The sequence below is a fragment of the Toxorhynchites rutilus genome, chromosome 3 (genome assembly GCF_029784135.1).
Source record: "Toxorhynchites rutilus septentrionalis strain SRP chromosome 3, ASM2978413v1, whole genome shotgun sequence".
In the NCBI taxonomy this organism is placed as follows: domain Eukaryota; kingdom Metazoa; phylum Arthropoda; class Insecta; order Diptera; family Culicidae; genus Toxorhynchites; species Toxorhynchites rutilus.
Genome location: NC_073746.1, coordinates 149,510,767 through 149,537,830, shown reverse-complemented (window position 1 = coordinate 149,537,830; position 27,064 = coordinate 149,510,767). Strand labels below are relative to the sequence as shown.

General features: G+C 36.3%; 2 protein-coding genes across 6 annotated transcripts in view; both read right to left on the bottom strand.

Annotated features, from left to right (window-relative positions):
• Nucleotides 1-7,923, bottom strand: part of LOC129777310 (sodium/potassium-transporting ATPase subunit beta-2-like) — a 76,575-nt gene extending 68,652 nt beyond the window's left edge. The window contains exon 1 of the mRNA XM_055783536.1: nt 7,766-7,923. The gene's annotated coding sequence lies outside the window, so the exon portion shown is untranslated. The remainder of the gene's footprint in view (nt 1-7,765) is intronic.
• A 9,885-nt stretch (nt 7,924-17,808) lies between these two features.
• The window catches only part of LOC129777308 (protein madd-4), a 517,165-nt gene continuing 507,909 nt past the window's right edge, over nt 17,809-27,064 (bottom strand). For all 5 annotated transcript variants that reach the window (XM_055783531.1, XM_055783529.1, XM_055783532.1 and 2 more), the window contains one exon: nt 17,809-27,058. In XM_055783531.1, the coding sequence (XP_055639506.1) occupies nt 26,940-27,058 (119 nt within the window). In that variant the 3' untranslated portion in view covers nt 17,809-26,939. The remainder of the gene's footprint in view (nt 27,059-27,064) is intronic.

The following is a 27,064-nucleotide window of genomic DNA, read 5'->3' as shown; positions in this document are numbered from 1 at the left end:
TAACATAATTTGTAAGTGGTGGCTGTGCATAAAGTCAGTCGTTGTTATGAAAATATTTATTTATTTATTTATTTATTTTATTTATACTTCAGTAACATAAGACTTGCTGTCTTTTTTTGGTTACAAACGAAAAAATAAGTATACATGAAGTGCGCCACGAATTATTAAGTCAAAAAAAAACTAAACTAGTACAAAAATAACAAACCAATACAAAAAATTACAAACTAGAAAATTTCGCGCCACCTTTTAATGAATGCTGCCTTATTAGATATATTGGATACATCCTGGGGAAGTTCATTCCAGTGAACAACTCCTCTTACGAAAAATCTACCATATTGTGCAGTTTCGTATCGAGATATGATGAATTTACGTAATCGAGCGCTTTGAAATGGACACAGCTTGTTGTATAAATATTCAGGTTTGCGAGTAATTAGTAATGAGCTGATAAATGAATATGGCTGTCCCAGCTTTTGGGAAATTGTAAAACCAGTATCCCAACAAGTTCTTCTGCAGATGAGTGACACGAGAAAATCTGTTGAGTTGGTATACAAAACGCACACAAGAGTTTAAAGCAATTCTGATTTTATAAATTGCAGCTGCTGATACATTAGTCAACAGATAATCTACAGACATAAAATTAGGAAGTATCAGAGACTTGAATAGCTTGAGTTTTGCATCTGTATTTAAATAATAAGCCCATGGGTAAATGGATCGAAGTGCTCCATAGATTTTACCACATTGCTTTAAAACATGCCTATCCCAGTTGAAACTGGAATCAATATTGACTCCTAAACTAGTTGCATGGTCGACAAAGCGTATTCTCTCTTGTTCCAAAAACAATTCTGGCAAAGCAGGTGATCTGCAGCGTGATATGAACAGAGCATTGGTTTTGGACGCATTGATCTGCATTACATTTGGTTTAGACTAGTTTGCTATATTCTGTAGTTCCTCGTTGAGTATAACATTTATTTGTTCGATACTAAATTTGGTGCAGTCGAAATATAGTTGCACATCATCACCAAACATGTGTATAAAGTAGTATTTCAATATTGAAGGTAAATCATTCACATAAAGCGAAAAAAGAATAGGCCCCAGTACTGACCCTTGTGGTACATCGGACGTAATAGGCAAGAAACAAGAAAGCTTTCTTTCATGAAATACTGCTTGTTGGCGACCTTTCAAATACGAATTTATCAAAGAGACTGCTTCAATACGAAAGGCAAAATTATGACTTAATTTTCTACATAAACAAGCATGCGATATTGTTTCAAATGCTTTTGAATAGTCTAACAAAATCAGAACTACCGAATTACTTTTGTCTCACACAACAGCAATATCATCAATTACTTTTAGCATGGCTGTTTTGGTACTATAGCCAGCACGATAACCTGATTGATATGGTGAAAGTAGGTTTTCATTATTGATATATGAGCAAATTTGCATTTTGATAATTCTTTCAAAGGCTTTTGAAAAAGCACAAAGGATTGAGATGGGACGTAGATTTGAAAGTGAGTTTGCATTTGATTCATTTTTATTGGAATGATTTTTGTATATTTCCATCAATTTGGAAATTTACACCATCGCACTATGGAGTCGAATAGATGTGTTATTGGTTGTAGCAATATTGGCAGAATTAGTTTTATAAATTTAATGGGAATCCCATCCAATCCTATGGCATTTGAATGAATTTCGTAAATTGCGTTTACTACATCATACTCGTGAATTGAACTAAACAGAAAATTAGATCGAACACTGTCATCTGCATTAAAATTAAAATTAGTGGTAGGAACGGAACATGAAAAATTCTCATTTATGTCATTGGCCGAAAAATCATCCACATAGATCTTTGTTGATTTAATTAATCCCACGCTCTGATCTTCGTCCAAAACTCTCCGCTACTCATGTTCGAAGTAAAAATATGGTTAAAATAATTCTTCCTAGCGTTTTTTACCATTAAGCTTACTCTGTTTCGCATTCTTCTGAAGTTTGCTAAGTCTTGATCGTCCCTTGACTGTTTCCATGTGCGATACATTAGATCACGATCAATTATTGTTCGTTGAATATCAGCATTAAACCACGGATTGTACGGCTTTTTAGAGCGCCAGGCTTTAATTGGTACGCATGTATCGTACAAGAAAATAATATTTTTATTGAATGATTCTAAAAGAACATCAGGATCATCAGAATTAAAAAAGATATCCCAAGAGATATTGTTAAATTGTTCAAGAACATATTGCGGGTTCACATGTTTGTAATCTCTATAAGAACTAATATTGTTTGGAGCCGCAGTATTATAATCGAATGATGCAAATACCAAGTCGTGATTGGACATACCCGGAACACCTACTTGGTTAAAGCGAATCAGTTTGGACGGTCTATTGGTCAATACCAAACCTAATTGCGAAGAACCATGAGCATAAAAATAAGTTGGTTCAATACCAACACTGATTAGACCGAGACTGTTCAGAACATTATTGAATGCACATACTTTATTTGTGTGATCCAACAGATTTGTATTGAAGTCACCGAGTATGATTATGTCAGTGTAAGCAACACCAATCTCACTTATTTTGTCATAAAGTAGTTCACTACATGACAAACACGGAGGATTGTAAACCGTTCCCAGCAATATTTTTTTTTGTTATTCATTGAAATTTCAATGAAGATAAATTCAGTGTTATTCATACCCACGTTATACGATGTGCTAACCATCTTGTGCTTTATAGAACTTTCGATGTAAATCAAGATTCCTCCACCCAGCCTACATACTCTATCATGTCTTACAGTATTGTATCCATCGATGTGCACAACATTATCATTCACTTTTTCATTAAGCCATGATTCTACAATACATATGATATCAACGCCCGATGTACTGATAATCTGGTTAAGCTCTTCAAATTTGCTCATTCTCCTAGCACAGATGCTTTGAATATTCAAACAACAAACCGATAATTTATTATTTGGAAGAGCCGATTTTAACACAACACCCGGTAAACACACATTCGAAGAGGTGTTGTTAGTTGGATTGAGATCATCCATTAGGATACATGATATAGCAAAATTTAAACTACATTTACTTAAAATTACAAACATCATAAAAAAACGATGTATATATATATATATATACTACTATATATATATATATATATATATATATATATATATATATATATATATATATATATATATATATATATATATATATATATATATATATATATATATATATATATATATATACGATATATACTATATATATACTAAATATACGGTATGTTGACCAACTGAACCGGTTACATCTTGAACGTGTATCGATGACCATGGTCGTAGTAAAGGAGATTAGGCTGTCTGTCTGATTCTCATGGACTCGGAAACTACTGAACCAATCGACATGAAAATTGGTTTGTAGGGGTTTTTGGGGTCGGGAAAGGTTCTCATCATAGTTCGAGACCCCTCCCCCCTCTTTAAGGGGGGGCTGCCATACAAATGAAATACAAATTTCTGCATTACTCGAGAATTAATCAAGCAAACGAAACCAAATTCGGCATGTAGAGGTTTTAGGATACAATAAATGTTTCTATGGTGGTTAGACACCCCTCCCCACTTCTTTAAGGGGAGGGGCTGCCATACAAATGAAACACTAATTTCTACATTACTCGAGAATTAATCAAGCAAACGAAACCAAATTCTTCATGTAAAGGCTTTACAATTCAATAAATGTTTCTATGGTGGTTAGACTCTCCTCCCCCCTTTCTAAGGAGGTGGGGGGTTGTCTTGGGCTGCCATACAAATGAAACACAAATTTCTGCATAAGTCGAGAATCAATCAAACAATCAAAACCAAATTTGGCGTGTAGAGGCTTTAGGATGCAATAAATGTTTCTACGCTGGTTAAACACTTCTCCCCCCTCTCTAAGGGGGAGGAGGGTGTTTTCTGCTGTCATAAAAATGAAACACAAATTTATGCATAACTCGAAAACTAATCAAGAAAATGGAGCCAAATTTGGCATGTGGATGTTTTAGGGGGGAACGAAACGTTTCTATGGTGGTTTGACACTCATCCCTCCTCCCTAAGGGGCCAAATTTGAGATGTAAGGGTTTTTATGTACGAGAAACTTTTCTATTATGGTATGACACCCCCCTCCTCTGGAATAGAGAGGGGGTCCCAAAATGTAATACGCATATTTCAACCAAACAAGGTAATTGAATGTTCTCGGAAAACTCTGAAGGAAAATGGGAAAATTCGAAAAACTTAGTTTGCATGTGTTCTACAGCTACATATTGACAAGCGTTGTTAGTCCATTTAATGTTTGCGCTAACCAAATTGATCTTCGTTCGAAAATGGAAATGGATTTTAATGTGATAAAACGCACTCCTATATCGTCTTCTATCTATATAAATAAAAATAGACCGCCAGATGTGTTGGTAAGAGTGAAACTCGAGAAAGGAATTGTCCGATTTAGGGCTGTCTTCATTCTATCATATTTTCTGTAACAAACATTTATTCCATGTAACGGAGAAACATGTTATTTGCAAGTGGATGAAAAATCTTGCACGAGAATTGTGTCTGAAAATAATCTGATATTATAATGACGAGTTTTGATAGAAGTACTAGGAATTTTCTAGTAAAAGGTAATTTTAAGAGTAGATTAGAAGATCAATCAATGAATAATTCTGCGCTTGGACCCATGAACAGCGCTTAGTAAGAAAACGTGGATGTGATAACGAAAAATACATTTTGGGCGGGATGAAGTTCGCCGGGTCAGCTAGTGAGAAATAAATCAGTTCAGTCGACATCGCGCGTACTAGAATAGCCATCCGGAGTGATGAGCTTTGACCAGGTAGGAGTTGGCGCCAATCGAACAACACAAACTCAGAGAATCTGCATTCCTAGGAGAGGATGAGCGAATTATCATGACTACTACATAGCAATATAGCAAACGTTCAAAGCCGAGATTGTAAAATCAAAGAAGTTCAAATCACCATGATGATGAGCTTCTGTTTTTCTTCCAGTATGGCTAATCATCTATCCAACTCTAAAATATTCACATACAATGTGTGCTTTCATGAAACAGAACAATTTAAACTGACAAAAATCCTTCGAAAACTTCGAGACTTATCTCAAACCAAATCAGCTCACACAGCTTACTTGTAGCTTAAATACTACCTGGAAGATTCGTGCGAATGCGGCGAAGGGTGCTCTGGACCCGGTTGTCATATTCAAAATTTCGCGTTACAATCTTCGCCTGATAAAGCTTGCTAGTTGACATCAGTATACACTGTTCATTCCACTAAAGCGCTCCTACTGGTCGATTTTGGAATGTTTTGTTAGCAGATCTTTTGGAATGTTCTCCTCTTTCGATGATGAAGGTTTTGTTACAATACATTCAGATTTTAAAAAGTTGTTATAAATGCACGCGGTGTAGCTTCACCAAACGTATCCCCAAACGAATAAGTTATATTCAAATAGAATGATCTATGTTACGTAGTAGAACATACGATCAGCCGCTGCACTGGGATGTATTGGGAACCATCAGGCTAAACTCAGAGTTCTCGGATGGTGATGTCGCAAATAATCAATTTCAATCAGTCTCCGATACAATATTCGAAGAATCCATCTGCGTTGAGCTTATCCTTTTTTTCAAATCTGACCAAATCGGACACTGAAGCAGAACCTAGTAATGAAACAAGCGCTCAACGAAGGACCAAGTATGTTCACGTAAGATCGACGAAAAGTACGTGAAGACTGATTCTTGGCACATTTCAGGCCAAAAGTCGAGGGAAAGTCCGTCGGAAGCGGACAAACCCGTCTCTCGCACGCAAACCTGTGTTATCCGGTTAGTTTGAAACATAGGATACGATCCTTCAGTAAGGTCCGACCGAGCTTTAACGAACGTTCATTATCGTAGTATCGTTATACCACGTCCTTGCTGAATGGTAGATGGCTAGATGGTAGATCAAAACGTAACTGGACCATCATGAGATTTCAAGAAGGCTAAAATTCGTTTCACTTCTCTTTCCGAATTGATCTAATCCGTCAGAAAAACGCTGTTTTCTTGTCACAGGAATAGATTACTTGCCAAATCTTGATACTTTTCCCAGTTCATCCCAAAAATGAATGCACCAAACTGTCCTCAGTTCCGTCCAATAGAAAAGTAAAAAAGGAAACCATCATCAGAGACATTGATCAGATGAAGAATTGATGATCCAATGCAACATATTCCTTGTTTATTATATATTCAAGGCGAGCAGGTGTCTAATATCAGTCTGGAATACCATCCATCCAATTTTTCTGAATACGTGTTTCTATCGGATTCGACCGTTCTGCAGTTCTTCAAAGTGTGTACACTCACATATGCAATTCCGGCCACATTTAACTAATTCCGTGTAAGAAGGCGAATAGAATTTTCAGAGTTATGCTCCTCATCACAATAAAATAGAGATATCCGATTATGAGCCTATAGGTTATCACGGAATCAAAGTTTCTTTGCGGTATCGAAGTTCTATGTTCAGCAACTGAAAAAAAATGAAGCAACTGCGTTCTACATGCAACAAGTATCCTACTTGCAGTCTTTGACTCTTGATAACATCGTTTTTGCTGAGCTGGGATCTTTTCTTTCAAAAATGTCATCGCCCTCATGGTATGTAAACAATCAGTTGGTTACATAGGGATGACATACGGGAATGAAGAGACGATCCTTATTACAAATGTCAACAAACATGATTTTGAAACCTCGAACTGTCACAAATATGCCATTTTCTCCGCTACGCTAACGCCACCGATGGTCACACAGGAAGGCGTCTTGCACAAACCCGGTTTCACATGGTTATGGCATCCAGAGAAACGATAAAGCGGACAATTTAACATATTCTGGGATAGCAGGCAATCTGGTCACGTGGTTGCGTCCCATTGTCCGTCGAGCATTTCCTATGTGTTACCACACAGGAAAACATCCGGGAAAACACCGAATATCAGATATCATGCGTAGCGTTCTTCGAGATGTCAAATCTTCGTTAAAATAATTGATTATCATTTCATAGATGCAAGTCTCTTTCATCATACATAGGAGGAGCAGATATCCCAGAAACACTGAAGGATAACCCTATGGAACTGAACAGAAATTAGTTATAACAAATCTATATTGATCGTTAATGATTCTTCTCTTGTTCCAAATAATAAAGATATGAATCAGCCAACGACTTAAAATTTCTCTAATATAGAAATAAATGAAAAAATAACTGTTTGGAAGAAAGTTTGAATAAAAAATGAAGAGTGTGTGTGGCGTGCTGTTCTCGACTGTTCTACAACATGAACTTAAGTTCATCTCCCATTTTTTATTTTTGAAGGTTTGTAAAAGAATACTTATAACATATTGGGAACTGTACTATCCACGGAATATCTTGATGTGAAGACACCATTATATTGTTGCATTCTCCAAATTGTGCTGCAGGAATGCGTTTCAAAGACAAAACATTTCTCCAGTTGTACTTGATGCATTACTTTTAGATTAAAACATACATACATGCTTTTCACTTTTTAGAACTATTTATTTTACACTGCAATTTTTTGGGATAGTTAAGATTCAATTGAGGATTTAAAATTGATTTAATTGATTCGATATCCCCAGCACTAACTCCATTATATTTGTTCCATATTTTTCTCTCTTCGGAAGCACTTGCCATCCCTTCTTTTTCGCACTCGAGCCCCGACACAATCCACCATAAATCCGCTATCAGTCCTTTGGATAAATCCTTCTAATTACCGGGCAGTTCAAACCGTGCAACGCAACACACCGCGAGACGATTCGAGCTTAAGACGTTCAACTCCGCGCGTGGCTGGCGATCAACTGAAGTCCCGTCGATCTGCTTTGAACCTCAACCTCACACACAGCAACAATTGGGGTCCTCCGATCTGGATAACACTGGCGAACCGCGATGGCCTTGCTAGCCGGACCGAAGTGAGAGTGCTGAGCTGCACTTTTTTTTCTACCCAAATCGCACTCATCGTGCGCAGTTGAGGGTAATCTTCTAATTTAGAAAATCTAGCACATGATGAGCCTAAACGAGTGTAATTTATTACAGTACACAACCGCACTGGCTTAGCATAGGTGGGCAGAAAGGGACAGGGCAGATTTTCTGACAACGGAACGGTCGGAGAGTGTCAACCGAAAGGAATCGCTTGTAGGAGGATTAAGCAGCGATTTGGAGGAGGAGGTATATTGGATGCGTGAATCGAGAAACGAACTGTCCAACGGGGTGTCAATAACCGATCGTAGATATGAGAATTCTCAATTATTTCGCAAAGTTATTGTTACAAATTTGAAAATGCTTCTGAAAGAAAATTACATTTAAATTATTATTTTATGACCAACCCTACAGCTCGTGAATGCTACTGATAACCTTCTTGATTCCATCCAATTTGATGGATGCTGATGCCATGAGATTGTGTGCTCCGCCCGCTGCCTCGATCGAGATAGCAGCGAAGTGTTCTATTCCAATAAATATGCTGTACCACTGGTCCATTCATCTCCACTAACACGGGATCTACGGAGGGCAAATGTATTCTATTGTTATTACCTTCGCGTATAAGCAGTCATTATGAATTCAAATTTTAATGGCATTTCTGGTAAACATTTAGTTGGCACGAGAAGAAAGTCGGATTACGCTGCGTGCTCTTGGCCACGCTCCCGAGAGTGATATCAACGCGAGACAGGATGTTCTCATATATGTATATATATTTAGTGTTTGTAAGTACAGAGTATACACAACGTTTTCTTTCTCGGTCAATAGATTATATCCGTTCCGCCTACGAAGAAACTGTCATTCACGGCTGACAATGACTTGATTTTATCCGCCTTTTTGGAGTGTCGAAAGCGAAGCGGGAGGAAAAGTAACATCCCATATGGATTTTGACGTCAACAGCTTTGTTAATTACCGGCGTCTTCGTTCCCATTTACTAATATTGGGTTGAGTATGACTAGACACTTGGAAGCTTATGTATTTAGTAATGAAGCTTAAATTATGTTCCGGAGTTAGTGGTTTAGTGGGAAAAGTGAAGTCTAGTATGATGTAAAAGCTGATATTTTTACAATGTACGTTGGTAATATTTAAAGTTCTCAAATCTTGCTGAGAAACTAGTTTTGACACTGCAGTCAATCACACGACAGCTGAATCTGCCCGGTCTAGAATCTAATGAATCTAAACCGATTGAGATATATATTTTTCGAAAGACCTACTTTTTCTTGCTATTTTTTCTAATTTACTGTCTACAGCAATCGAGTCGAACAACCAACACCTGGATTCAACCGAAACTGAAATAAGCAGTAACATTAGTTCGGCGGGGAAATGCATCCATAAACCACCAAAAACTTCATAGAAGGCAACGTGGCAAGGCAACGAGGTTTTTTTTTGAGAATATAGAGGTAGACGTGCTTTCGAGGCGAAGTCAGCCAGTCTCTACACCAGAATAAATTCATGAGAGAGCACGTTATAGAATTGATTAGGGGTTGTGGGGTAATGGGGGCAAAATATTAGACCCATTTTTTATTTTTTTCATCAGGGTCCCCATTTCCATTTTAGGGTGGTCCGAAAAATCATTTTTTTTAACCTTTTTCCCAAAAATGAAAAAACAATTCTTTTGAACTACTGAACCGATTTGGGTGATCGATGTATCAAACTGAAGCCAATTACTCTTTTTTTTGTACGCTTGCCAAAAATTCGGATTTTGTTTTCGTAATTATCGATTGTATTTGTTTTTTTTGGTTGTTTTCATGGCTTAAGGGCGCAATTTTTTTTCATATTTTTTCTTGGAAGCTGAGGATTTTTTACATAATATATCCAAAAGTCAGTGATGTGATTCTTTCGGTTTTGAGTTTTTTATTTTCAAAGTTAACCGATGGATAAAAAAATCAAATTTTCCCCCTTTTTCCAAAATTTTTTTTTTTCATAACTTTAGAACGACTGGACCGATTTAGATGATCGATATATCAAATTGAAGCCAATTATCTATCTTTTTCGAAAAAACATTACATTTGCAAAAGAGTTGGATTTTTGTTTTAGTTATTATTGAGTGTGTGGTTTTTTTATAGTTCTCTTGGTTAAAGATAGAAGGCGCTATATTTTTGAATATTTTCTATTGAATTTGAGGATGAGGAAATGAGGATTCTAAGACAAAAACGGGTCTAATATTTTGCGATAAGGAACAAAACTACCAATTTTCACGAAAATCTGAGAACCGCTATTTACTTTTTATACTGATGATCCCACCTCAATCCCTTTATAAAGGTTTAACGGACGAGTTATCTTGAAGAACTGAATATTAGGATTTTCCTTCATAACATTAAACTGAATCAGTAAGCAAGATACCTAGTAATAAGAAAAAAACGGACTGGTTTTGTCACAACCATTTAAATTATACCAAATGAGCAAATTGAGGCATTACGTGAGCGCGTTTCTTTCATGGCATATCAAGAAAATTTTCAACCCGAAAGAATCCTTGATGCAGAAATGTAATGCAGAAATTTGTGTTTCATTTGTATGGCAGACAGACAGACAGAAATCCAGTTTTGTATCTATAGATTTTACGGATTCGCATGTTTTATAAAATGTTTATAAATTATGAAATACACCTTTTATTGGTGTCAATGCGCCCCTCATTAGAGCTAACTTTTAATCAATCACCGGATGATTATTTGACACGTGTTCAGACCTTTCCTGATGGTGGTTTTTTTCTAGGAAGCATAGACCAGCAAAACCAAAACTTTTGGGTAAACCGATCACTCATGCTATGTCATTCAAGTATCTTGGGGTTTGGAGAGATCAAAAATCAAAGAGAAAGAAAAATCAAATCTCTTCTTTCTAACAATAGAATTAGGTGAAATGTAAATACACATTAGATATAAGATAAGCTTAAGAATTGAGTATGATGAATGTGAGTGCGAATGTGAGTGTGAACATTGTCAACATATCCTTATATCCCTTCCTTTTCCTGAAAAAAAATGTCACCCTTCTAAACTCGAGCAAACCGCGAGTAATCGGTTCTCTACTTCATTAACACTAGAATAAATGAAAAATGTTTATATATACTTGTAACTATACAGATGGGAGTTTGGCTCCTTTAAACTTATGTATCTGAGCATGTAAAAATAAACGATTTAATAAAAAAAAGACCTTTCCTGGATTATAACACTTACAAATATTGTAAACATCATGCTTGCATACCATTTGTATCGGATTTACATAGCTAAACCATTAAATTAACGCATTTCTATGACCTCAATTCTGATCATGAGTTGTCCAATTAGGAGAAGTGGGGGCACAGTGGTTACCCTAAGGAATATGCCCATTTCCGGCGTCCACATACCGCCTTAATTCACGTTTAAATTTAAATTTTCTCATGCATACAAAAATGTAGTAAGAAACACATAACGTTCGGCATAATGAGGTTTGGTTTAGTTGGAGTGGCATATTTTCCTAAGGTCAAAGCCACAAAAGGAACCTCTTCGAGAGAAGAATGAATAAATTTCACGAGAAATTCCTTAGATACCATGCGGACAGAACTACGGCCTAATGGCTATCGAGAGAGCAATTTATATTTTTATTTATATTTTGACACGCGACAGCTCTACTGAAGTACTGAAGTAAATGCTTCAAACATAAGGTGATTATCAATACGGCATCTATAGTCAATAGTTTTAGTACCAAACAAGCAGGTGACCACTTTGCCCTCACTACCCCTTACTAATGTTGTTTTGTCCACATAATATTGGTACCGCTTGGCGCGCCGCAGTTTGTTTATTGTGTCCTTCGCGCATAGCATAAATAAAGTTTGTCTGTGTTGAGTGTGTTGAGGTGAGCACTTTTAAAATGCCCAAGAAAAGGCAATATTCTGAACAAGCGTAAATTATGAACGGATCAATATGATTACAGTAAAATCAAGCAATGATAAATGCAACCGTTATTTGAAAATTCGAATGTTTTTATTCAAAAATGGTGATTTCTAAAACCGAACAAACCATGATCATTTTTTGGACAAACCATGATCAAAGGTGGTCAAACCATGATCATAATTTCTCTTTGAGGAAAATCGTTGAAAAACATTAAAAATTTGAATAATTTCAATGCCTTACGGTAGTATAAGCAACTAGAGACTTGGGGCTTTTCAACAAACCCAAACTCGTATCGATTATATGTGATATGATATGTGTTAATAGAAATTTGACCACCTTTCTGTTAACCGATTGATCTGAAATTTGGAACAAACCTTTATCTGTATGTCATTATAAAACTGTGTATTTCATGATTTAAAAAATCCAAGATGGCGGCTGCTACAAAATGGCGGATTACATATTTTCTCAAAACCCCACCAATATGGGGTTTTCCAAAATCCCATCAATATGGGTATCAAATGAAAGGGCTTGACTGGTAGAATACAGTTATTCATGAGGAATGCAAATTCAAAATGGCCGCCACCACAAAATGGCGGACTACATATTTTCTCAAATGAAGGGTATTGACTAGTGGAACACAGTTATTTTTGAAAAATGCAAATCCAAACGAAATGACGGATTACATATTTTCTCAAAACAAACCCCATAAAAATGGGTATCAAATGAAGGGGCTTGACAAGTAAATCACGTCTATTTATGGAAAATTCAAATCCAAGATGGCCGCTGTAACAAAATAGCCAATTACTTGTTTTAAATGGTTTCATTGAACTTGCCTTGTTTGTATATATGTTTGTATGTCCCACATTAGTGAAAATTTGACATCGTTCGTGTTAACTAAATGATCTGAAATTTGGAACACACTCTGCTGTCATTATGATACTGCGTATTCCATTATATAGAAAAATCCAATTTGTCCGAAAAAAATAGTATTTTTTCATTGCACCTTTTCTACAAAATAGATTCTGAATATTATAAAGTGTTTCGTTCTAGTATCGAAGTGATTTTCAACAGCTGATGACCATGAGGGGCTTGTAGGGTCTGACTAAGGAATGATATGGTGGCCAATTCTAAACACACACTACTTCGTTTTAAATAAAAAATATTTTATTCAGTTTCCTTTTCGATTCAATAATTTTTAGATTTTTGTTTAACTAATATTGTTCCTATTATTTATATATATATATATATAATCGTAATTGCAATGATAATCATAGTACAGAGAAATGTATTGTAGTCATAAATAGTTGGTTTTGTTTCGTGTTATCCTTCGTTAGTGACGAATGCCTTATACTGTTAACTAAACGCAAGCGTGGTGTAAGAAATCATACCTATCTGTAATACTTGACAAATATTAAAGACTTTCAACAGTTTGTTTTCAATTGCTTCTTTTTGTGTAAACACCAGTTTCAATACTTATCGACATATAATTTAATACCCTCGGGTTTCTGTGTTTTGCCTGTGTAAACACTTGTTCATTCGTTTTGTGAATTACAGAGCTTTGTCATCGTCTCTCTCTCTATTTTCAGCAATATATATTTATAAGCATAACAAAGACTTTTTAAAGCAGCTTGTCTCACCCTGAGTGAACTTGTCAGTTGCGTATTCATTGTTACTCGGTGTATTTCAGTGTTTCTGCGGTCCTAGTTGGGGAGGTGAAAATATGTTCGAAAAATTACGCACGAGTGCTCTGTTAGGGTCAGGTTCATGTCTTGAGACAGGATGAAATATCACAATATTCTTAAATGCACTCTGAGTAGTGAGTGTGTAATTAAAAATAATCTCTTTTCGCTTCGCCGCAACGAAGCGCATTCCTAATCTCTCAGTTTAAAGGATGTAATCGAAAGCTTTTGGGTTTCTGTATGAAAGGCTCTTATCACTATGTTGTATCCAACAGAACGGCATGTTTTGGTACCCGAACAAGTGGCTAATTATCTTGTGATCACGATTGAATAAGCTTGGTTCAGGCTATAGGAATTATTCATATACTTGGGACTTCACAATCAGTCATTACGTTGAACAGAATAAAATAGTACAATCTACAACATAATTCTGCTATGTGACACTCTTACTACCCTAATCGTGTTGGTTTCTATCTTATGTTATAGTTTCGACTTTATTCTATTATTTTAATTTACATGGTTTTGCTTTTCTATACGTCTGTCTTGAACTAGATTTCATATTCTTCTTTTATAAGTCATTTTGTTTCTGAAATCATAGCGGTTTGCTTATAGCATATGTCCTCATAATTTTATTAATTTATTTTCTAACTAACATGTTTTTGTTTAGTTTTTCTTAATATAAAATTTCTAATTTGTTCGTGAGTGTGCCTTAATGGGGGCGTCCACCCATGAAGCGCGTAATTGCTACACTGGAGAGGATGAGGGAGTGAATTCGTTGCGTTAATCTACATGCGACTATTTGAGCGATGGAAAAATGTGAATGAATTTGATCAATTAATATGTTTATATGCAGAGTGCGCTTCACGGGTGGAATCTTTCCTGCATAATCCTAGTTGAAGTTATTCGGTGAGACGGTCAGTTTGCAATGGGAGACTACGAGCACAGGTATGAAATATCCAGTAATGTAGCATATGTAAAAATATCTCTCATCGAACTTCCAAATAACATCCGAAATTATGACAGTTACCAAATCAAGCCTGGAATACCAGAACATGAAGTTTGAAGAAATCCATCATAGCATTGCGAGAACTTCTGGGGGATACTATCGAATACTTCCTTTAAATAATATTAGATAAACTTAGCAAAACATTTCATAGGCATAATTCTTCGAACAATTCTGAAATATGTTTTACATACTTTTTGAGGTATGAAGTCTACCAGAGCGAGATTTTTTGAACTATTGAGAGTTAAGACACCGAACTATTGTTGATATAAGACATTCATTTCGGATTCCAGACGAAGCTCAGAGAAAAGTTTCCCAAATGCGTGACACAGATGGATACCCTTCTAAGCAATAGTGATCTCGAAAATCTTAAAAGGACGACAAGTTTTCTCAGATACCATCTTCAATTGACACAGAAATATCACACAATGAGACTACACCGAGCGCCATAATGAATTATTTTCATTTGCTCGAGTTTTCAAATGATAATGTGACTTGAGCGTGAGGTAATTTACCGGAAAAGGAATTAGTTGACTGGGAACATTAACTCTTCATGAAAATTTTAGTGATTTAGCAAACACATCCATTAACGCACCCGTGGCCGAGTGGTTAGCGTCATAACTAACATGCCGGGTGTTCGGGTTCGATTCCCGTTCTGGTCGGGGGAATTTTTCGTCAAAGAAATTTCCTCCGACTTGCACTGTGATCACGCGTATTCTAGAGCTTGCCACTCAGAATGCATTCAAGGCGTGTTATTTGGCATAGAAATCTTAACTAAGTACTAATAAAAATGACGCAAGTAATACTACGTTGAGACGGCGAAGTTCCTCTAGGAACGTTAGTGCCATTGAAGAAGAAGAAGAAGAATCCATTAACGCAGTGCTCCCGTAGTTGAGTGATTATCGTCAAATAAATTTCTTTCGACTTGCATTGTGATCATGCGTATTCTAGAATTTGCCATTCAGAATACATCCAAGGCGTGTAATATTGCATAGAATTCTCAACTAAGTACTAATGGGAATGACGCAAGCAGTACTACGGTGAGAAGGTGATGTTTCTCTAGAAACGTCAATGACATTGAAGAAGAAGAATAATTCATTAGCACAGTCCCATATTCTATTGAACGAATGTATATTCCAATGCACAGAATGCTTCCAATGCGCCGCGCGAGCAATCGGCATAGAATCGGCCAAATTAACATATGGTACAGCTGAACATATGGTGTTAGCTGATCGTTATTTGAAATGTAACTAATTTCGAATTGATTGACCAGCCAATTTATACCTCTCTTCTGGCGTAGTGGTAACATTCATGCCTCTCACGCTAAAGGTCACGAGTTCATTTCTCACTCTCGACAGTCTTCCAAAAATTGGAAGGTAAAAAGTGATGAACCAGCCAAAAGTGTTGAAAATCACTATAATACAGAAAAAAAAACCTCTCTTTCTGTCATTCTCGATACGACGTGCCATGTGACAAACGACGATCGACTTGCAAATCACAAGAGTGAAACAGCAGACACATACAGCAAGCTTCAAAACATGGTGTTAGCTGAACGCTATCTAGAGTGTAACTAGCTTCGAATTGATAGATCAGCCAAATTTTCACTTCTCTTTCTCTCTCTCTCTCTCTCTCTCTCTATCAATACAAGGTGAGATCGAAGAAAGAAACCGTATAATGTAAGCTGAAGTCAGAATTGCATAGAATAATGCTAATCGTTGCATTTTGAGAGAATATGAGTGAGTAAAATCGTAAAAACCTACCTATTTTATTCGTTACATTATTCACTTGTTTTACTGTTCCCAGTATACATGTCTTAGGCAAAAACATAGCTGGAGATATCGAAACCCATCCATTAAATGAAGAGATATTAACGTTCAAAATCTTTCACATTTTCCACCCGAAATATTAAAATGGAGTCCTAAATTGATAGGTTAGACGTAGTCCTACGAACAAAATAATATGAGAAATATTCTGAAATAAGAACAAATAAAGAATATAGACTCGAAATAATATTCATAATATTCATAACATTAATATATTAATATAGAATTTATCAAAGGTTAGATGGAATTGAAATGTGTTTCCGCGCTGATGCGATATACACTCGACAAAAAAGAGAAACAAAGTGCGACATCGAATTTTCTTTGCGGTGCGGTGAATTAACGCGTGGAGATAAAATATAGGGGATGTACGGGTAAGAAGAACAGTTGGGGTAAAATCGTCACAGGATTGATTTGTATAGCTACATTTTGAATTTCATATTTAAGTTAAAGAGAATGCTTCCTACATGTTATCCTATAATATTGGAACCGCCCTATGACAATGACGACTGGTCAACAATGGAAAAGCGAAACATAAACCGAAATTCATACGGTAATTCACGTGCGGATGTAATTTTTGCAGCTTCGATATGAAGCATTTTGAGTGGTTCAATTAACATCGAAGTTCAACGACTAACGTTTAACTAATGTAAGTTAACATCAAAGCGATGGTAGGCATGAACCAAAAAGTAAATTCATTCGATCTTGTGTTCATGTGTTTATAAAATAGTAAAACGGACAGTGAAAAGTCTATTTATTCTATTTTTGAGAAAAGTCTCACGCAGTCTCTAAGCGGACATAAAACAACCAAATGTGGACTGCCAAACAGCTGACTATAGCCTGAAGCGAAATAGTTAAGGATATGACCGTTTGCACTGCTGAAAATCTCCATATTACTTTTAAGAGAATTAATTCTGTTTTCCAATATTTAAAGGATGTTCGAAATAATACCATATTCAGGTTGAATAAAATTATTCCTCTCTCGATCGATAAACTCCTACGCTTTGTATATTACAGAACTGTCCGTTCCACCCTCACTATATGCCAGTCTTTTTGTGCTCCCATGGCAGAGTTAGTGTCACACATTATCATGCCCGGGGTTCGGGTACGTCTGGTCGGGATATTTTTCGTTAAAGAACTTTCCCACGACTTGCACTGTGGTCACGTGTATTCTAGAGCTTGCCAGAATATATCCAAAGCTTGTTATTCGGCATATAAATCTCAGCCAAGTACTAGTAACAAGAATGACGTGAGTGATACTACGTTCAAATGGCAAGAGTTCCACTGGGAACGTTAGTGCCGCTCAAGAAGATATGTCCATTTCATGCGCATAACAAAAAAAAATTTTTAGGTGTGTTAATTCCAGTAAAAACATTGGAAAATATTTTTTTTGTGAAACATTTGACCGTTTTATTAAAAAAATAAAAAAAAACAGTACATTGTACTGCATGAAAATGCATTTAAGTTTTGGGAAACATGAGTTTCCTAAGATACATAAATATAGCAGTCGTTCGTTAACTGGAGCTAATTCAACTGGACTGCTCTTTGACAGTGCTTGCGTTAACTAGGCTGCTATCCATTGGAGTTTTGCTTTTTTGCAACCCAGATGCGAGAGCGAGTGGAATTCGATATGATTTGCACATGATTTTTTTGCAGTTTTTTTTGCAGATGCAGTGGACGTTGGATAAGTTGAATATGGCTAAAGCGGCAGTGGCCAACGGCATGTCCATCAGTCAGTTTAGGAATCCAGGTGATCCAGTTTTTACCACTACTCAGGAACAAGAACTGGTTGAGCATTTGCTGTAGCTGTAGAGTCGATTCTACGCCATCACAATGCAAGATGTCAAGGAACTGTCATTCGAGCTGGCTGAACGAAACATCATATCGAATCGGAATCAGAAATACATACTTCGGGGTCATTCAGACTTCACGTGAACAGATTTTAAGGGATTTTAGACCCACGTAGATAATCGTCCATATAGATTCCGAAAAATTCGTAAATTTTTCACGAATATTTTTAAAACTCTGCACGTGAAATATGGTTGGCCTTTACAGAAGTTTGTGTGTATTTTATGAATAACCCTAAACATTTGGTACCTTAGAGAAAACTGTTCCTGTTATTTTTACTAGATTAAACTGTTTGAAAATAGAATCGCTCCGTCTTATCGTTTACCCCGTGGTCCGTCATGGTCCGTTTTACCCCGCGGGTGGTCCTTCTTACCCCGCCAGCAAAATGAAAAGTATTTTTTATCATTTCAAAAATTAATGAAAAAAAAATGAGTGGGTTATATCTATGATATAACCGCAAGGTTGACGTGGAACTACCTTAGCTTAGAAATCAATCGTTTGTATTGATTAAATTCTTGATTGAATGAAACAGTTTCCAAATTCAATTGAGTTCAATATATTTGCTCTGTGAGTGAAAAAAATGAACAAATGCCGTGTAAAGTCAATTCATTTATTGTGATTGATTGTTCTTCGTTACAAGTAAATTTAATGACGGACCTTTTACGTTTGGTATGATGACTAGAACAAAATATATGTACGGAAGAATTATCAAACGTTTGATGAACCAGCCTAAGGCTGAAAATCTTTCCAATAAAGACAAAAAAAAATTATCAAACGATTATTTTATTTTACATTTCCCTCTGAAGTTTACATCCCAAAAGTGTACATACTTCTCGAATCTCGAATTTGCTTGAAACTGGGAAGTTCATTCGCGTGCAGACTCTAGGCACGATTTTCCCAGGCTCCTAAATTTAGAAGATCATGTTAGGACAGACATATTCCACTCTGCACAAAGGCAAGCGAGGACAAAAGTACTCGCAGTTTGCATTTATTTGCAGAGCCGATTTCCCCAGAAACCTCGGTTTTGAAGTCTGTGTTAGGGAAACACATTTCAATCGGAACAAAAATACCCCCGATTTGTATGAATTCGCAATGCCGATTTCCCCACGCTCCATGGATTAGAAGTCTGTGTTAGGGAAACACATTCCAGTCGGAACAAAAATACCCCCGACTTGCATGAATTTGAAATACCGGTTTCTCCAGGCACCTTGGTTTAGAAATCTCTATTGGGGAACACATTTTGGTGGGAACAAAAGCTCCCCCTACTTTCGTGTGTTCTTCTTCTTCTTTTTGGCTTTAAGAGGGTTTAAACTTTTCAGTTCACTCGCCTCTAGGCTCTTTCGTGTGTTTGCAATGCCGATTTCACTGCTTGGTTTTAAAGTCTGTGTTAGGGAACTTTTTTCGATAAGAACAAAAGTCCCCCTACTTTCATGTATTTGCAATGCCGATTCCCCCAAGGCTGCTTGGTTTTGATGGCTGTGTTAGGGAAACCGTAAATCGGGCCAATCAAAACCATGCAGTTAGGGCGTTTAGATAACGCCTAATATTTTACAGTTATTCAATTGTTTATCTAATGAAAAACAACATTTTGTTAGTTGCGATAGATGCGTAGAAATATTCCCTATCAAGTGATGCAAACATCTCTCCTATCCAGTACGAAATGTTCGAGCTATAAGCATTCGAAATCTTTCATTTTTTTCTGCATGTTCTGTGTTTAGGTTTTCATTTTACCCTCCATATATTCCGGTTAGACGTAGTCCCACGTCAAAAACGCCAAAAAAGTTATACAATCAACAGTTATACATTTTTTAGTAGTAGATTATTATATACTCAATGATATGCAGCACAACAAATAGGGGAAATTCTAAAGGACGTTTAACTGAAAATTGGTTTTCTTAGGTGGGCGGTGCCGTCTTGCCCTACCACAGAACATGTTTGTCCCAGATCTCCGAAGCATGCCAAGTGATTTTTACGTTTTCCACTTATAGACGAGAGAATTCTTCCTCACGAATAAAATAAACAGATATATTTCTAACTTATTACTGTCCGCCTTATTTTTACTGATATCCTGCCCGTTCCACGCCACCCACACTCTAAAAAGAATTTGCCTGTTTGATACTTATCTAACATATTCCACATTTCGGTATATATAACAGTGAATTGAATTCTGAAATGAAACTGCTCAAAATATTTAATATCAAAGCCGTAAAAACTAAGTCTGCGCCCGAATCAATTATGATTTTGTGTTTTGACGTTGGACTGAGTCTTTCATTTCTATATGGAGTGTACGTTCAAAGTTCAAAGTGAAAAATCGTCTCGCTTGCTTACCAAAGCAATATGCTCTCTCTCAATCCTGTTTATATTCTAAAAATGAACTATCGATGATGATTCGATATAGGTGCGTACAAATGTTACATAAGCTATGGATTCAATAGCATACGAAATACGAATAAGACATCACGCTTAACTTTTCAATAGAATCTATCTGATTTGATCGATTCTCTTCATCGACATTCTCTGCCGTTATTCACTTCGTGGTAATACATTTCCTGATGTGTTCGACGATCTGAATCCAAGGAGAGAGTCTTGTTTATCAAACTATCTTACAAAAATTCCGGGCAGTTGCTATCTAAAGAGAATGCCGATGAAGAGAATCAATCAAAACAGATAGGTCCTATTGAAAAGTTAAGAGAAAAACCGCATTGTTCAATATGAGCAACCGTGCCAATGTAGAATGTTCACAAAAGCTTTGAGTGGATTGCTGCGGAAGCTCTCACGGGTTCCGTACATCATTGGTTTTCATACCATTAGGTGCAGATAGTATGTGTACTGTATCGTACATAAGGGTTGTTGATTTTATACGGTGACAGAGATATATAATGATGATCGTTGAAAAAATAAAATATCTTCTGTGGTGGCTGTAAATGTCTTTAAGAAAAGATACATATTGGCAATAAGGACACATATCTCATGTATTTCTTTCACAAGAAATAATTGAATCGTTTGTTTGATAAACCTCATGAACGCCATTTTTATCAAAATTGACTTTTTGGCATTTTTTGAGTCCTTGAGGGTACCTACATTTACTTTCAAAACATCAGAAAAAATGAGTTCTACGAACCCCTTGAAATCGGGGTTGCAAATATTATGTTGTTTGAGAAACCCCATGAGTCCATGTCTCTAATATCACCACGGGCAACGCTGCGATAGATATACAATTTCATTCATTGTTCACATCCGAGCCGTAAGAAGCATGCACAACTCAACTTAATCGGGGTGTCTTCTGATTCGGATTACGACCCAGACACGACCCGAAATGTTCGGCGGACAGCAGAATATAAAGTCATAAAAAAGGGCAAGAATCAATGGACCGGCATACAAAAATAGGAAGGGGAAGGTTTAAACCTCACCACTGTCTAACGTCTTTTTCAGCTTGGAAATTTACTCGATGGTCCTGGAGCAATTAGCGTTTCGTTTAGCTTGCCCTGTCACACAATGCACTATTGGATGCTTCGGAAAGGCATAGTAAGCCCTCAATTAAGAACTGTTGCATTATGAACATTAACAGTACTTAAAATTAATTGAATCACTTGTTTGAGAAACCCCATAAGTTCACTTACTTTGAAGCGCTATATTTTGAGCTTAACCTGTCATATTGATGAAGTAGTAGTCCCAAATAACATGTTTTGGGTCTCATAACCGAACCTCATACCAACAAATTGGAGGGCCAGGTCAAAATTTTGAGAAAAAATGTTTTTGTCGTTTTCTCGCAAGGGCGTCAAATGGATTTATGAGGTTTCTCAAACAAACGATTCAATTATGTATCTTCTTCAGTTGCTTCTACAACGCCATCGCGCCAACGCGACCCTTTTCCGGACCCCTAGTCAGTTCAAAAGAGTCGAATTTTATGTATTTCTCTGTATCAGCCAAAATTCAATTTCTATGCTCAACCATTTGTTCATTTAAAGCAGAACGTTCATCAATTTCTCAAAATATATCTTTCATTCATCGTGAATTGATTCAGATACACTGATTACTAAGCCAACTGTAGTCCTACGTTAACCTTGCGATTATATCACATATATAACCAACGTCTAGTTTTCGTTCACCTTTTCTATTTCTAACAGTTCGATATTGTTATAGGGTGGGTCAAATACCATAGAATAGCATGAAGCAGGTGTACTCGTTAACGTCAATATGAAAAGCAAAATGTAACTATTCAAATCAACCGCATGCTCATTTTACCCCCACTATCCTACTCTATTCTATTTCTCCAGTATTAGTCAGGACTGTCTTCTAAAAAGGGAGATACATTTTGGTGCTTTTAACGTCTTCCATTTCTGTACTGGGGTTCAAATTCAATGTTTCGAAAATGAGATCGTTATGTTAGAGGCACGAAGTTTTGAGCGTTAAGGTGGGATCAGAATGCCGCGCTATGCGTCGCGTTGCGACAATTGTGCTTTGACACTTCATAAATAGAATACTAGTTTAATATGCAAAAGCTAATTTTCATTCATAATTTTAATTTTGAAAACGTGTTCATTCCGACTGGAAATCAGCTATTCTTTTAAACTAGTAAACGAAGCTCAATGCCGCCATCGCGAATATGTCAATGTGTTGTTTTTAAAAACATTCAACTGATCCGCGGACAAGAACAAGATTTTCATACGAATTTTATTTTGTTTTTGTTTACATGAAAAGTGGAGACGCGAATGCTAGATTGTGACTGCAAATCAACAGACTGCGTCGGCGTTTTAGTACAAAACGCAAGCAATGACAGCTGATGAGAAGCAACGAACAACGCAGCATTAGATTTCCACCTTTAGTAACCGGCTGAACGAAATAATGTGATAATCAATTTATTCGACAGATAAAAAGTCAACGAATGATGTTTGTTACTTATTGACTCAGAAATTTGTTCTAATAGCTCAAAAACTGTTTTAAATGCAAAAATTGAAATCAAAACAATCACATCAAAACAATACTCTTTTGCATTTGCACAACGGAATGTGTTTCCATAACACGGATGAAAAACCGAGGAGGCTGGTAAAATCGTCTAATCGAAATATGCAACCTGCGGGTACTTTTGTACTCGGTTTCATTTGTGCTAACCGGAATATGATTCCTTATCACGGACAACGAACCGGACACCATGGCATTATGGTTACCGACGATTCAAAAAAATTTCTATAAAGTTCAGTCTCGCCTGCATTCATTTCGTAGTCCTACGTTAACAATGCGATTGTGTCTTGGAAACCACTCCTCTTGTTTTTTTTTTTGAAAATCGATATAGGCCACTCCTACAGAAATGTGTTCTATGGGACGTATAGGAAATTGTCTTGATGTTTTTTTTCAATTTATAGTACTAGCTGACCCGACGAACATCATCCCGCCCAAAATTAATGTTTTGATATGAATTCTTCAGAACAAAGTTCTAAACTTTTTCTCATCATAACATTGTTCTATGGGCAGATTTGTGGTTAGCAACACATTTGGCCTTCCTTTTTTGTTTATATAGATATGAATGTGTTATTTCGCCTGAAAATTTATTTCCACCTTCAAACAAAGATCATTTTCTTTAGCGCAAAAATCGAATGGACCGACAACGCTTATCATGATGTAAATTTCGAACATATGGGTATTCAATTTACCGAATTTTACAAACTTCCCTCAGAGTTTTCCGAAAATTTTCCTATTTTTCTATCCGTTATATTGATCTATGGGCCAAGACGAATACAACAAAATAATGACGACTGAAATCGGATCATTCCTTCTTCGGGTTTTGCGCTTATCAACATATTTGGTGTTTCATTTTTATTTATATAGATATAGAAAATAGAAGATATAGGAGTGCGTTATTTTACATGAACATCCATTTTTTCGAACAAAGATCAATTTCAATAGCGCAAACATCGAATGGACCGACAACGCTTATCATGATATAATTTTAAAACATATGGTATATCAATTTTCCAAAATAAAACAGTCTTAATGCTCACATGGAAGCATCTTGAAGCAAGACCTGAAATTTGCGATAATTTCGATTGGGTTGAGCCCCGAAAATGGTAAGAGAACATTCTATGGCCAGACGATACATCACATGGAGGAGGAAATCTCTTTGTCTGGGGATGTTTCTTCGAGTTCTTAATTGGCTGGATGAAAGAGCTACTAACCTTTATACTGATACCATGGAAAACATAATGCTACCATAGGAGGAATGATAATAGCCGTTTATATGGAAGCTTAGGCAAGAATCTTGAGTGACAATTTTTTTCTGAAAATAAATTTATATTATAACAGTTCGGCTGAAAAGCTTATAAGGTTGACGTCTAGATAGCGCCTCTTGCAATCGGTCGATTGGTTCGTGAGTTACAGCATTGTGAGTGAAGCAACTTTTATTATTGTGAAAAAAATGCAAAAATCACAAATCAATGAAAACGATGGCAAAATTGCATGAATTGGGCTTCGAATTGCTCCCGCATTCACCGTATTCTCTAGATCTGGCTCCCAGAGACTATTTTCTGTTCGCAGACCTGAAGAGAATGCTCGCTGGCAAGAAATTTAAGACCGATGATAAAGTGATTACCGAAACTGAGGCCTATTTTGGAAAAACCGAAAGAGTACTATAAAAATGGTATCGAAAAGTTTCAAGATCGCTATAATCACTGTATCGCCCTCGATGGCAATTATGTTGAATAACAAAAATTGAATTTTGCAAAAAAAGATATTGTTTTACTGTGTTACCTTATAAACATTTCAACCGAACTGTTAATGATGAGTTTTGGTAGAAGTAATAGGAAATTTAAAGTAGAGGAAATAGTAAAGGATCAATTAGAAGATCAATCAATGGAGAGTTCTGCGATTGATCCCACGAACATTCGTTTAGTAAGAAAATGTGAATGTTCTAAAGAATTCATATCAAAAAAAATATTTTGAGCGGGACGAAGTTCGCTGAGTCAGCTAGTTTGGAGTACAAACAAACACATACACATATAATTTTTGTCACTGATGGTCCTTTGTAAGTATTCTGTTAATTTGGAAAACTTTTCCAGTCCTTTCTTCATTTTTCATTAGACCCGGTACGATTTTTGCATTTTTCCAAATACGACAAATACGAAAAGTTCTTGATTCTGGTTTGTTTTTATAACTGTTGATATCATGACTTGTTATTGAAGCATTCTCTCCAATTTATTTAATATATTCGATCATAATTTTGGGAGTGGCGTTCATAGAAACAGATCAGGAATTTTTTTTATTTAATGGCCACTTTGAGAGATTGGTTCATTTATCAGACAGACTCCACAGAGCAAACATCCCGTCTCACAACTCCAAGACCCTACCAATTTCTAATTGACTCCTAACAATTTTTTTTCCGAACCATTCAACATTCGTTGCCTACAAGAGTTTATGTTTCCGTTGCAATCAATCTGTACATAACTTAACTGAGTCGGATCGGACGTGTTTACGTTTATATTGATTTGGTTTTGTTCTGTCTTCTTCTATGTCTACTGTCCTCTTGCTTGTACGCTTCCCTTTTTCACCTGTCTAGCTTAGTGCCGTCTCGTTTCCACCGATGCTCACCGTAAATTAACAACTAACAGCTGTAACGAGTTTTCTTCTGTCCACAATCAGTGTGACAATTTCGTTTGCTCAACAACAACAAATGGGTTCGATTCGGATCACAATTTAGGTTGCTTGATCGGAGAAAGTTTTGGTTCGCTTTACATCAGTTTAGGTAGCTCAGGTGAAATCCTCCAGTGGAGCGTTTTGCTTTTGTGTTTTTTTTGGTTTAGAAATAGGACTAAGGTATGATATTTGTAAGTTTGAGAGTGGTAAGTGTTTTAATTAATTTGTTTAGGCGGATCTTCCTTGCTTAGTTGCACGGTATTATAATGTTTCCTAAAAATGTGTAGTTGTATTCGTGAGTTTCAGATCCTAGGGGTTTACATGTTTGCCCAAAAATGGATTTAAAATGTGTATCGCGTGAGATGAGAATTGTAAAACAACTTAGGCGTAGGTTATCTTTTAGCATTTAACCAACGTGGTCATTCGAACAAATGTATGTTTTATTTACTTCTCGGAGGAACAATTCGTAGCTTCTAAAGTTGAGAATACTTTTCAATAATGCTTTCGTTTATCAAAGAGTACTGTTTTGTTTGGCAATTTACTGACTTGTATCCTGAAGGTATGAAAAGGGCAAAAATAGTAAATGTTGAACGAAACGTATAATTGTTCAATTTTAAGGTTTTCTATCGATGCTCTTTCTCTCTTGATTATCCTAATATCAGTATTGTTTTTCATAGTTTCCAAATTTCCTTAGTTATTTATTCAACTATTTACATCAGGGGGCCATTTTTCTGCCATATCTTTTGAAGAACTTTTCTGATAAAGCACAGTAAATTACATTTTTATATATTTAGTTTCGTTCATTGGCCTTACCCTCAATTGCTTTATATGTCTAAATTATTTTTCTGTATATTTCAATATATAATACACAACTGTCCCGCATTCAAATGTTCACGTTTCTGTGTGGTTGTTTTTGCTTAATGTCAGGACAGCACAAAGCTTCTATTGAGTTCGTTACAAAGTCTTTTTGGTAGGATCCAATAGGACTCAATCAAACTCCTTCCGCAGCAATATTTTTGGTTCCTCGGGTCGACTGTACTACTACTGCCACTTTGCAGCCACATTCGAATACTTTAGTTATAAATATTAAATCTACATGTTTTGCAACACTGTTGCTGGTAGCGGTGAAGTCTGCATAAGCCCATTGTTTTTACATTTGTACAATACTTCGATAAGTCTCTACACTCTGATACTGAAA